General features: G+C 33.9%; 1 protein-coding gene across 4 annotated transcripts in view; it reads left to right on the plus strand.

The window, feature by feature from the left end:
• Positions 1–14622, plus strand: part of Elk (Eag-like K[+] channel) — an 85762-nt gene that overhangs the window by 44890 nt on the left and 26250 nt on the right. For all 4 annotated transcript variants that reach the window (XM_076113299.1, XM_076113301.1, XM_076113302.1 and 1 more), the window contains exon 3: positions 6759–6872. In XM_076113299.1, the coding sequence (XP_075969414.1) occupies positions 6797–6872 (76 nt within the window). In that variant the 5' untranslated portion in view covers positions 6759–6796. The remainder of the gene's footprint in view (positions 1–6758; positions 6873–14622) is intronic.

The raw sequence follows: 14622 nt of genomic DNA on the forward strand, positions 1-14622 counted from the left end.
CGCCTTTCCAAACCATTTCCCATAAGATTCATGTAACAAATCCCATTAAAATTGTGCTGGTAATACAAACTTATGACATAAACGGGATTATAGTGGGACATTCAAGGAAATTTAACTTTCTTCGTGAGTTGCATGTTTTGTGAAACACAGGTGTCGCTGATGTGCAAATACACCATGTTTCTTAAATGCGAAGGGAAAGTTTTAATACAAAAAGTTTGTACATTATTTTATATTACTCTGAACACTTTATCACTAGGTAGAACGTTGCGAGGATTTATTGTACAACAGATCTACAACAGTTAGCCGTAAGGCAGAAGTTCGTAGGCCCTCGACCGAAACCATTTTTCAATAATCGGGAATTACTTCATAAACAATTAACCTTTCGACATTTAGAGCCGCAATATAATTCAACAAATATAAATAGGTATGTAGCTTGGGGCTATTTCTGAATCAGTCGCATTTTATTTATCAGGCTTTTGTAATTGCGACTTCCATTGTTCTATTAGATTTGACTAGCTGACCTTACTATGTATAATTAGGTTATCTATCCCATATGATGAAATACTACTCATTTGTGTGATAAAATTGAGGGGTCTGCCTTATCATAGAGATAGCCCCCTTTCAGAGCAATTGCTAATGTATTCACCAAACTATCATGTCATGATATTAGGCCTGAGTACTTTTACTACCCTCTGTAAGTTTGTACAAATATAGACATGTTATAGAATTCTAGGATTGCTTTCCTCTCCCATTAATTAGGCGAGTACTAAGAAATTACAAGCAAATTCTGAAGCACTTAATAACTTCGTCGCTATTTCCTTTTAGAACTTGTACTTATTACTCATTAACGATTTCTTATGAAAACAGCTTTCGGCCGTTGCAAACCTTTCCTAAAACAATAACCATTTTATAACAAATATAAATGTATATAAGCGATATTCGATACTTGGGAGGGACAAGCGTCGGGCGATTTACGATATTATGGGACTATATGACCCACACTTATCATTATTTATCAACTTAACTGCCTTTTGTGGTTAATGACTTTGAAGGATACTTACGAAAGACTCATTGTTACCGGGCAACTAATCTATACTTTATATTAGTACGATATATGAAGGTAGATTATGAGAGCAAACTTTGTTTTTATGTTATAGTTGGTTTTTCTTTCATCCCGCTACATAAAAGAGATACGGCTACGTAAATTATGTAGTAAGCAATAGCTGATTAATATGAGAGAATAACAAAATAACCAAGATGGAAGAAAACTGAAATTTCAACAACGGAAGGTCTTCATTTAAAAATATACTGCATATTATAACCGATTATATTTTTATATTCCCCAAGATAATATTCACGATGTTTTCTCAAACAACATGGCTCGTAATAAAATTCAGTTTTTGTATATTATTTTAATTATTTGCGCAGTTAGAATTGGAAGGAATAATAAACTTCGGATCCGCACCAAGCAATTAGATGATATTCATAAAATATCTATGTCAAGGGGATTATGATTTTTTGATTTTCATACTTTTATGAATCGAAGCAATCACTTCGTATTATTTGTTACCAAGGTTGTATAGATTAAGCTTAGTAATGGATTGTTATTTTGAAGTCCCATATGAATATAATATATTTGAAACGTTCAACGGTAGGTGCCAATAATATAAGTCTATAGTCTAGTATATCTATACAAATATTATAAAGCTGAAAAGTTTGTTTGTTTGTTTGCTTGTTTGTTTGAACGCGCTAATCCCAGGAACTACTGGTCCGATTTGAAAAAATATTTCAGTGTTAGATAGTTCATTTATTGAGGAAGGCTACAGGCTATATATCATCACGCTACGACCAAAAGGAGCAGAGTAGCAATAAGAAATGTTACGAAAACGGGCAACATTTTGACCCATTCTTTCTTATGTGACGCAAGCGATGTTGCGCGGGTCAGCTAGTATCTTATATGCGAATTTGTACAATTTATATTTGCGTACTTTAAGTATATACTATTTCTCTTCTAAATCGGTACAAAATATATGATTACAAAATAAAAGCACCCACCCGTTGGTAAGCAAAAATAACAGTATTTTCTTTAACAAAATCTCACTAACACCAAATGTTACAAAAAGAGCACCCTTTATATTGTATACTTTGATGTCATATTTCTACAATACTTGTGTAGAATTGTATAATACATTGTGTTTGGGTCGTATTCTAATGGTACTTACTTTGATTTACTTTGTGAGAACTTGAGATTCTAATCTACAACAATACAGAGTAACCTTGAGTCGTTAAGCGGATACTTTTAAAGGTTCAACGACCTCTAGATTAAGTATACCGAATTCATATGAAAATACAAAGCGGGAATTGTAATTAGGGATTTAGGGATTAGTTATACTCAATAGACATTATTATAGGAGGAGCCCGGAGAGTTCATACATCTGGGGGCACGGAAGTGCCCCCGCAAGTCAAGCAAAAAAAAAGCGGCACGGCCGTAACATCCTTTTCTCGAAGCAATTCGGGCTATTTTTGACACCCCTATAATTTCGTTGTGGATAAAACAAGAAGCCTGGATTTTCGGCAAGTAATTAGTCATTGTATAAACACGGTATATTTAAAATTTCAGTCAATTTGAACCAGTAGTTTAAGAATGACAACTTGTTAAAATTTTGAATTTTGTCACTCACTGATTCACTGACTCACTGACTCACCGATCATCAAAAGTCTAAGGTACTTCTAGCAGACTTAGAAGCTTAAAATTTAGAATACAAATAGGGTTCAGTGTCTTAATCATGGGAAAAATTTAATATTTTCTAATTTCGGTCCAGTTTTCTAAATACACCAACTGCAACAATAACTTTGTAATCCCATATAAATGTATAAGATTACAAGGTTACATTTGCAGTTAATGAATTATTATCACTGTAGAAAATAAAATAAATAGGTGTAATTAGGTACCTACTATATGAGGCATAACGGCAGGGGGTATAGGGTGGGTAAGGGTGTTTAGCCCATGAAACTGAACAACATTCCCATAGGAAAATATGTTGAATTATGAAAAAAAAACGTCTTTCTATACAAATTGGACTTATGTTCGCTCTACAAAAAGAAGTGAGATGCCATCAAAAACATTCTGTAAAAACCTCAAGTCTCGCCGTAAAAAGTGGTGAGATCTATATAATACCAAGTCGATTAATCTATTTAGTCTCTACATAAAGGACCTTCTGTCTTAAGTTATTACGTATGTTATTATCATGCCAATTAAAAAATATATATACCTTTAAAACAAATAGATCGACTTGGTCATCGCAAGAAAACACAAATTCGCCATTAACATTTCAGGAGCATTAACTTCTCGTCGTGCTGTGTAGTGTGATCATGCGATGACCAGGTCGGTCTATTTGTTTTAAAGGTATTTTTTTTTAATTGGCATGATAATAACATACGTAATAACTTAAGACAGAAGGTCCTTTATGTAGAGACTAAATAGATTAATCGACTTGGTATTATATAGATCTCACCACTTTTTACGGCGAGACTTGAGGTTTTTACAGAATGTTTTTGATGGCATTTATATTTAGTGATAATTGTTTTCCTATAATAAACTTTCATAGGTACGTAGCGTATAATAATACAAACATGTAGAACTGTTAGAACTACAATTGAAAATGCTAATCCACAGTTGCCACATATACAATTTTGTATGTCCGAAAATTACAAAGACACAGAATTTTTGTGTAACATTAAAGCTGTACAATTAATTTCAGTTTCGCCACGTTAAAAAATCTTGTGCAGCTTAAATGTTAAAACAAAATTCACCGCAGATATAAATACTTAAATATCTCATATATTATGAAGCTGATATCTAACACGTACTGAAAATAGCCGTTATATTCACGCCCTATTTATCAGCACCGTTTTAAACTCATTTACAGGCCTGTCGGATGTTAACCGATTACCACTGCGACCATCACCGGGCAAGCCTTCACAACCCCTCATAAAATACCTATTAACTTAATAGCCTCTTCATACACAAACATGAATATTAAACCACACACTTTTACTCAAATATTTAACACTAAGAATACAGAAATATATTTTCTCAACAAAATGTTTTTACATTTTCCATCAACGTTAAAACAAAAATATTATTGTATTCACAAAAAATGTTTATCAATACTTCGAATTTGTGCAAACATCTTTTTAAAACTTTTCTGCAATACTGAAGACACAATAAGTGTAAAACGCCGACAGGAAACACAACGAACTGATTGTTTTCATCATAGATCAAATGAATGAATACAGTGAGAAAATGTGCAGTTTTTTTCCTAGCGATCGGAGCTCAACACTGATTTTCTGTGTTCAACCTGACTTATTGATCTTACTGTTAGCAACGGAGCTTATACAAAACAAAATAATATGCAAATTGTAAGCCGGCGGTAACCGTTTGTTTGCTCAACGGATGTAGACACTAGTTAATAGGCGCCAATGTTTATTTGAACGTCTCTTCAAAGATTGAATGAGGATCTCATTGTTCATATACAAATCAAGACTGGAATTGCTGCCAAATTAGCGATAGTAGGTAGAAGGCAGGTATACGTTATAAGTTTACTAAAGAAGTAGGATATAAGCAGACGAAGTTCGTAAGTAATCAACCAAAATGTCCGTTTGTCCTAAACTTACCCAAGGCAATTTCAAAGCGGATTCAACTTAGATGGTTAGTCTATAAGCTAGTAGAACTTTATCGTTTAGTGCGCTTGCCATTCAGAATCGTAATAGCATAACAAAACGCGTTTATAATCGGGATAATAATTCACCATTGCTGTAAATGTTATTTCTATAGGTTTCCATAACAAACATAAGCCATTTGCATTTAGTTTCCTGAGATCTTTCACAAGTCGTTAGTCAATCTATTTCATCCCACGCTAAAATTCGGGGCGCCGTCGACACTCGGTATAATAAATTGCAAGACCACTTTTGTATTTGATGTCGGTCCTCTACATTTTGATACTTGTCCCTTCCGCTTTTCTGCCGATTCTAGGGTCCATCGAGGTGCTTCTATTTTTGTTCAGTTATGACTCGTGTCACGTAGTAACGCAAACTTTAGCATAGCTAGCACCTTTTAAGGCTTTGAGAGCGCCTTTGAACTTTTTATATAGTCTTCCTAGCCTTTGAGAACCACTCAAGGGCCGTAACACGTCCTCGTACCGAAACCAAAAGCCAAGTTAGTTAACACCTCAGAATATTTCAACAGTTTTTGCTCTTCTATGTTTCGATAACCTAGCCTATTACTAAGCCATAATATTATAATAGTTAAGTACACAATAGTTAAACGCCCTTCGAAATGAATAGATCCCGTCTGATTAATTCGCACCCTAATTTACATAATACATGTCTACGTTCACAGGGATATGACTGTACGTAGTGTACGTAGATGCTTTATACGTTCAAAAACGCTGAATCTCGATCCGGGAGGGAACGATTGCTCTCATTAAGCTTTGTTCTGCCGCTTTTTATCATTCGCTTTTAATGAATACCTTGAGTCGAACTACAATTTTGAATGAATGAAAAGTGCACAATATACCGTTCCTTTGTCCTTTGTGTTTGTTGATTTCGCTCCTTTGTGTTTATTATACCGAGTAATGATACAAATAACTTTGCTGACCAGTGCTTGTAATTACAAATATTAATTAAGACTCGCCTTTCATATAACGTGGTCTCTTTGGGTATTTTTGTGAATTAATTATCTGTAGCAGACCGCAATATCACAATGTACTAAATAAGTAATCACAAACATATCGACGGTCCCTACGTACATTCCCTCAAGTGGTACTTACGGGATTTGCCTTTTTTGTTTCCGTGACCTTCCGGTTGTCATATACTTTCGATTGATCAAAGAAAAATTAGTAAAAATGCTTTAATTCTACCCTAAATCAACACTCGACAAACCCCAGAACTACAACACTTCCAATGTAAAATGTCACTAGTGAGAGTTAAGACATTTAATTTTTACATTGGCAAGTCAACAACACCCCCGCGCGCCTCCCCCGTAACTCCCACATGCGGGCTTGTTGCGCTCGCGCAAAAAAGAAAATGAAAAATGTAAAAGATAAAGGTAAAGCCATCAAAATATCGTCAGGTAAGTTGAAATAAAATGAATATATTTTAACGTTTTTATTTTATTTTCTCATAAAAGACAACAAATAAAGACTTCGTGCAAAATTTCATAGCTCTGCGATTGATAGAACTTGAGATACAAGTGTTTGAAACTTCAAACCGCTCTCCTGTAAAATTTGCGTTTTCCAATTAGGTTATTGTACGTAGGGACCGTCGATATATAAGTTCCGTTTTATCCTCCAATCTCTCGAGCCGGAAAATTGTGGTCCGTTATGTTACAATTTTCGGCTTTTCCGGTGACATAGGCTCACTATAAACTAAATTTACACAACATTAACGGACAACGGACACCATTTGCGATTCTCAAATGGCCAAAAACTCCACATCATCAATCTAGAGGCAACAAATGCGGGAAATGGCGCGAGCAAAATACGAGAGACATGAAAAATCTCGCCGCTATTGGTCCACTGAATACAAATAGCTTTTCTATAGGTAGTCGCAGATTTATATCGAAAGCAGCTTACCCCAAACTTTTATAAAGATCCTAAGAAAGTAAAATTAAAGTAAACATTGAATGGATTGGAAAATGTCGATGTTTGTTTAGGACGATTGAAGAGTATAATGTCTAACAAGGTTTATTGTTCTAGGTGGGGAGTGGTGAGCGCGGGGTGCGCGGTGCGGGGGGATGCCCGTGCGCAAGGGGCTGCTCGCGCCCCAGAACACCTTCCTCGATACCATCGCCACACGCTTCGATGGAACCCGTGAGTATTACATGCTTTTTTTTACAAATAATTCTAATAAACATAGATATGACCATTGGACAAAATGACTTACTAATTGACCATAAGCACGCTCGTATTAGATCAAGAGGAAAATAAATTTTGATACCAAACAATAACATGCACAAATACACAATACCAAGGTTTAATTATTGTAAAAGGAATCCGGCTCAGATTCTATTAGAGGATTGAAAAGAGTAGTACCCGTAGTCTCTGCTGGGACTTTTGAAACTCAACTCATTACTTTACAACTGCAGTACTATTACTTTTTGTATCTTGTAAACAGACTGTTTGAGATACTTTGTGCTCCTAATACAATTCAATTTAATCTACGTTTTGAAGAAAATCTTCATTGCACTTAAATACGACAATAAAAGTTTTCCCATCTAGAACTTACTCCTGAATTGCTGCTCCTGTATAGAAAAAGATGAACTTAAATCAATTTGTTTTTTTAATTTCCTTGGAAATATATGTATCTAGTTTGTAACACAGTTCAGAGCAATAGACTTGATGAATTTCTTGTAGCTAAAAATTACAGTTAGAAGAATATTTTTCCATATCGGTCTACGCCATTCCTCCTGCATTTTAGAAGTCGGTAAAAAGTTAATTTTCTTACATGCATTTTCAATATTTTTAGAGATTTGAAATAAATTGAGTCTAGATTATAACTGAATGTAACTAGATTCTGATGTAAATGTGTCTAGCGCCAATATGGCAGACACATAATCGATGCAATTTAAAAGCTTCCCACAAGGAAATCACGCAAGTCTGCTACAGATTTGAGTTCCAAAAGTCAACGTAAGTTATGCAGTGTGCCCTTTGCCAGGCTCAATTCCCCAGTGGTCGAAGTTCAAAAGAGCATAGGGCAAGTAAATATGTAAATCGCATGCAAACTACTCGAAATAGGTCAATCATTTACAGATTACAGATCACAGTTCACGTAAATGTAATGCCATCAAAAACATTCTGTAAAAACCTCAAGTCTCGCCGTAAAAAGTTGTGAGATCGATATAATACCAAGTCGATTAATCTATTTAGTCTCTACTTAAAGGACCTTCTGTCTTAAGTTATTACGTACGTTATTATCATGCCAATTTAAAAAAAAATACCTTTAAAACAAATAGACCGACCTGGCCATCGCATGATTTAATTATTAGTATGTATCACACTATACAGCACGACGATAAGTTAATGCTCCTGAAATGTTAATGGCGAATTTGTGTTTTCTTGCGATGACCAAGTCGATCTAATTGTTTTAAAGGTATTTTTTTTTAAATTGGCATGATAATAACATACGTAATAACTTAAGACAGAAGGTCCTTTAAGTAGAGACTAAATAGATTAATCGACTTGGTATTATATCGATCTCACAACTTTTTACGGCGAGACTTGAGGTTTTTACAGAATGTTTTTGATGGCATCTCACTTCTTTTTGTAGAGCGAACATAAGTCCAATTTGTATGGAAAGACTTTTTTTTCATAATTCAACATATTTTCCTATGGGAATGTTGTTCAGTTTCATGGGCTAAACACCCTTATCCACCCTATACCCCCTCCCCCGTTATGTCTTATATAGTAGGTACCTATTTACACCTATTTATTTTATTTTCTACTGTAATAATAATTCATTAACTGCAAATGTAACCTTGTAATCTTATACATTTATATGGGATTACAAAGTTATTGTTGCAGTTGGTGTATTTAGAAAACTGGACCGAAATTAGAGAATATTAAATTTTTCCCATGATTAAGACACTAAACCCTATTTGTATTCTAAATTTTAAGCTTCTAAGTCTGCTAGAAGTACCTTAGACTTTTGATGATCGGTGAGTCAGTGAGTCAGTGAATCAGTGAGTGACAAAATTCAAAATTTTAACAAGTTGTCATTCCTAAACTACTGGTTCAAATTGACTGAAATTTTAAATATACCGTGTTTATACAATGACTAATTAGTTGCTGAAAATCCAGGCTTCTTGTTTTATCCACAACGAAATTATAGGGGTGTCAAATATAGCCCGAATTGCTTCGAGAAAAGTATGTTACGGCCGTGCCGCTTTTTTTTGCTCGACTTGCGGGGGCACTTCCGTGCCCCCAGATCCGGTATGCATAATACCAGTTAACGGCATACCTACAAATGATTTAACAATATTATTACTATAAATAACCAAGTAATTGGTCCGGATTTCCTAAAACTTGAAATTAATTATTCGAAGTTAGAGCTTTTTTCCTAGAAATTACACTAAATCGAATATGTTTTAATAAATAAATAGTTAAACCGCAAGGCTTTGTTTGTAAAAGCGTGTCTTTAAGCACTCAAAAAATTAGTTAGTTAGCAGAATTTTACTAATCGGACTTGTTCCCGTAATTTGTGCGGTCAAAAATCTAAATCCTGGAACCAATTGCAATGTTTAATTACTATCAAACATCACTGAATTCCTATGAATTGTTCAAAATAATAAATTAAACCGCGTGTACTGCGAAATTAACATGTTTACGCCACTAAATTAGTTTGTCACGAGTTTAACACGAAAATCCGTGATATATCACACAGTACTAATGTTAGAAATGCAGACGGTGCATCTAAATCTGTGTTATCTTATGAAACGACGTAGAGAGTAGTCGTGCATGTTACTCGATTGTAAATTGTAATTAACGTTCACATTTTCTCCTACGCTGTGTCTTGCAGCGTAAAGTACCTAGGCCGGAATAAACTTGTTTACGTGTGACCTAATAACTAAGTTTTACCTTAATAATTAAGTTTGAAACAGCTGTGAAAAATATCTTTATAATATCAGGATAAATTTGACTCGTCGCAATATTTACCTATACTATTAATGTAAAGTTGGAGACGTGCGTAGTTTGTCTAAAATAAAAAACCTTTCATAAGGTTAGTTATAAAGGTTATGTTTGATCCCTATTCTTCAACTCTCTTTACATCAAATTTAGTTAAGCGGATTGGCTGCAAAAATGTTACAGACAGATAGACAGCATTCATGTATATTATTAGTATAGAATACTAGAATAGTTTGTCTGGTAAATGCCACAGTTCGGAAAATTATTTTCAGCCCGGTCATGAAATTTTACAAAATGTTGAACCTATAAGCGACCATTCATCGCGTTCTGCGGAAATTAATCGGTGAATGTATAAACATGGCACCGCCTACTGCATGTAGTTTTATAAAAGCGTGGCCGGCTTTATCGGTAAAGTGAAAAGTTTGTTTTTAATATGAACAAAAATTACTTTGTCAGTATTTTGGACGCTTTTATAATTTTGTCATTCAACGGTTTTTGTTTAATTTAGACCAAAAACGAAATAAGGTAAATGAAAACGGTATAATTATTGTCAAAAGCAAAAATAACATAAGAAGTAATAAGTCTATCTATTAATATTTGCGTTATTTATTCTTAAAGAGGTAGACTCTAACTTCAAAACAGTCAATAAATTAATTCATTATAACTTTGGCAATCTTTAATCAATGTTTGACAGAAATTTAATTTGATTTGGGTTTTGTGGTGTTTGAACTCGAGTTTGGTAAATTACCATTATTTTTACTGTTGTGTTTGCAGGTAAAAGGTATAAAACGGTGTCATATTAGCAGAACTTTGAAAACATCCCCTTGAAGGAGACAGCGTAGTATTTAAAAGTAATTTTAAAGTTCCACCTTTAATTTTCACAAAGAGAATAATAACATTGAGTTAGAGCTTAAAGTTCACGCTTTCACCGTTCACTTAACAACAAATAACTTAGAAACATTCTAAAAGGAAAGTAGATATACAGTTTTTGTTTAATACGCACCTACGAAGTTAATACAAACCCACCTTAACTAATACGGTTGGTATAATATAAGCTAACCTAATACTAAAGTTCTTAGAAGATAAACCGCGAAAGCAAACTTATTTCATCGAGTAAATAAATGTGTTGCGAAGAAACTCTCGTCTTTAGATAATTTCGATTCTTTCATAAAACTTGTCGTGTTGTTTTAATTAAATCTTTTCTTATCATTAAGCCGGGAATCCTGGAAACGAAATGATTAAGAAACAAATTATGAAGATTGTTATTTGAATAAACAAGACAGTTTCTGCTAATAAGTCATTATACGGAAACAATTTACACTGATATTATAAAAGACGTTTTTTTCTCAGTTTTGCTACGACCAGTTAAATATATATTTGTTTTATCATTTTTGTTACTTTGACTTTTTATCTCGGGATCTATCTAGAACAACGTTGGCAGAAATATAGCTAATAAGCAACCAAATCTATACCAATATTACCTGATACTGAAAAGTCATAGTGTCTTTCTGTCCAGTTTTCACGGATTAATTACTAAAATAATTTGGATAAAATTTATGCCTGGAGAATGGAGTCATAAAATATTATTAACGTAAAAAACTTTCAGACTTACAGAGTTGCAAGTAAAAAACATAGGTCTAAGGGTCCTATTATTATAGTAAAGATGTACATACTTTTATTTTGCTTATTATTACAAAAGAGAAAAGATTTAAGTCATATGACTTAAATCTTTTCTCTTTTTGGGCTTTTAGGGTCTACCTAGCTTTTCGACCCAAGATTTTACCGTCCATATTTATTTTATTTGAAGCATAAATACAAATGAAAACCTCTAGATTTAGATAGACCTTAAAATGGAACAGAAAAACCACCGAACGGTGTAAAATCTTGTAAAAACAAGAAGTCATAAAATTTTTTGAAGTTTGTAAGGATAAATTGCAAATGGTGGTTTTGGGCCTCTGCATACGTCCGTCTGAGTACTGTAATGGGCCCGTTTTCATTCATTTCGGTAATAACTTTTGCCTGTGATTAGTCGCTACTTAGCTTCGAAATGTCGGCCTGTCCGTCTTCCTTTTTTTCTGGATGCTAAGTAAGACATGGGTTGTTAAGTCTTGTTGTTTTTGTACAAGAAATACGAGATAGTTTTTCGAGAACTGGCTGAAGTGAAAATGGTTCGTTATGTGTAGATCTTATTATGTTTCCTGAGAAAAAGTCTTTGTTTCTTTTATGCCTATTCAAAAAAGATAGCCAGCATTGAATTGTTCCTGTGTTGCAATTTTATTATACTTGAAGCAACGTTCCACCAAATGCAGAACCGCTTATTGTACAAAAAATTGTATTAGTACGGGATTGAAACCCACAATCGCTGCGCAACTACAGAGGCATAGGAACCACATTACGAGCTATAAAATAGTTTCATAATTATGGGATTCAAAAGATAGCAAGATTCCCAAACTACTTTTCGTTAGTAAAATCTCGGTAATTACTCTGAGTACGGTAATAATGTTCCCGTTAAAATGGCAATAAGCTTTCCCGAGTTCATGGAACGAAATCATAGCCGGCGAAAGGGTGTAACATCTCCGGCTTATCCTTGACCTATTAATTGACTCAGTGATCAAAGCTGACGCATTTAATCGAGCTGCAATATAAATACGCTACCCCGACTTTGTAGTTGCAGACTTAGAATTATACGAGTTTATTAGTTGTTCATCTTTTGATTAAATGCGGTTTGTTTCAAGGTGCCAGTAGCGCGATTCTCTACAGTAAGTAGTATCGAGTTTGACATTTAGAATGTACTGCAAAAATAGTTCCTACGGTCTCGCTAGAGGGCTGATAACATTTTCTAACAAAATTATTCGATAGTTAACCGGTTTTCGATAGTCAATAGTTATTGAGATTCGCGTTACAGTACCTACCTACTTTTTATGTGTTTCATAGATTATCTGCAGTATTTCCGTAACCCAACTACTAAGACTATACCCTACTTGTTAATTATATGTACGTTATAATTATGTCAAATTCAAATTCAAATTATTTTTATTCGCAGAAAATATGGTATTAAAGTTGGTTATCAAAACAATACAGTATCACATATTTTGTCATTAAGACATGCAAATATTAGGCATTAAACATTATGTAAAACTAAAACTGAAATTAATATACTCTAATCATTTTTAATCGTTTGTTTCCTTTAAACGTGATTTACTTGCTCATATTCTTATTCGGCTACCGCTTAGCTTTACTTATCACGTAAACTATTTTTGTATTTGCATACTGTTAAGACAATCTAAAAATAAAAAAAATAATTACACCCTGACCCCATAGGCAAAGATTAAAAGCTAAGACACGCTAATTGATTCTATTTCTTTTACTCTGCAGGAACTCCGAAGTTATTTTTATACAGTGGGCACATAGTCATGTAAGGATCTAGTACCTATTAGATCATCTAGAAGGCTTAGTCACTCAAGGTTACACGCCCACGGTCCGAGTCTGCGATTAATAGTGGCAATTGTCCACACGACTCTATACAAATAATCTATTTCGACGATAATAACTACTATTTGATATTTCTGGGTCGCTATTATCATATAGACCAGAATAAACCTTATTTGGAAACTGCCCTTCAATAACCTATATTGAGAACACGAAATATGGTTTTTGGTGATATTATTACAATTCAGTAAGGTTATTATAATAAGCAATTGGTTATTTCGTAACTCGTGATAGTTTGTTACGCACGTCCACAATTTTTACATCAACTGAAATGTTTGTCTAATTTCGATGAGACCTAAGATAAAAATGATGCCATCAAAAACATTCTGTAAAATTCCCAAGTCTCGCCGTAAAAAGTTGTGAGATCGATATAATACCAAGTCGATTAATTTATTTAGTCTCTACTTAAAAGACCTTCTGCCTTAAGTTATTACGTATGTTATTATCATGCCAATTTAAAATAAAATACGTTTAAAACAAATAGACCGACCTGGCCATCGCATGATTTGATTATTAGTTTGTATCACACTACACAGCACGAAGAGAAGCCAATGCTCCCGAAATGTTAATGGCGAATTTGTGTTTTCTTGCGATGACCAAGTCGATCTATTTTGTTTTAAACGTATTTTTTTTAATTGGCATGATAATAACATAAGTAATAACTTAAGGCAGAAGGTCTTTTAAGTAGAGACTAAATAGATTAATCGACTTGGTATTATATCGATCTCACAACTTTTTACGGCGAGACTTGGGAATTTTACAGAATGTTTTTGATGGCATCTCACTTCTTTTTGTAAAGGAAACATAAGTCCAATTTGTATGTAAAGACGTTTTTTTTTCATAATTCAACATATTTTCCTAAGGGAATGTTGTTCAGTTTCATGGGCTAAACACCCTTACCCACCCTATACCCCCTTCCGTTATGCCTCATATAGTAGGTACCTATCTACACCTATTTATTTTATTTTCTACAGTAATAATGATTCATTAACTGCAAATGTAACCTTGTAATCCTATACATTTATATGAAATTACAAAGTCATTATTGCAGTTAGCGTATTTAGAAAACTGAACTGAAATTAGAAAATATTAAATTTTTCCCATGACTAAGACACTAAACCCTATTTGTATTCTAAATTTGAAGCTTCTAAGTCTGCTAGAAGTACCTTAGACTTTTGATGATCGGTGAGTCAGTGAGTCAGTGAGTCAGTGAATCAGTGAATCAGTGAGTGACAAAATTCAGGAACTTTAACAAGTTGTCATTCTTAAACTACTGGTTCAAATTGACTAAAATTTTAAATATACTGTGTTTATACAATGACTGATTAGTTGCTGAAAATTCAGGCTTCTTGTTTTATCCACAACGAAATTATAGGGGTGTCGAAAATAGCCCGAATTGCTTCGAGAAAAGGATGGTACGGCCGTGCCGCTTTTTTTTGCTCGACTTGCG

The sequence above is a fragment of the Anticarsia gemmatalis genome, chromosome 4 (genome assembly GCF_050436995.1).
Source record: "Anticarsia gemmatalis isolate Benzon Research Colony breed Stoneville strain chromosome 4, ilAntGemm2 primary, whole genome shotgun sequence".
Classification (NCBI taxonomy): Eukaryota; Metazoa; Arthropoda; class Insecta; order Lepidoptera; family Erebidae; genus Anticarsia; species Anticarsia gemmatalis.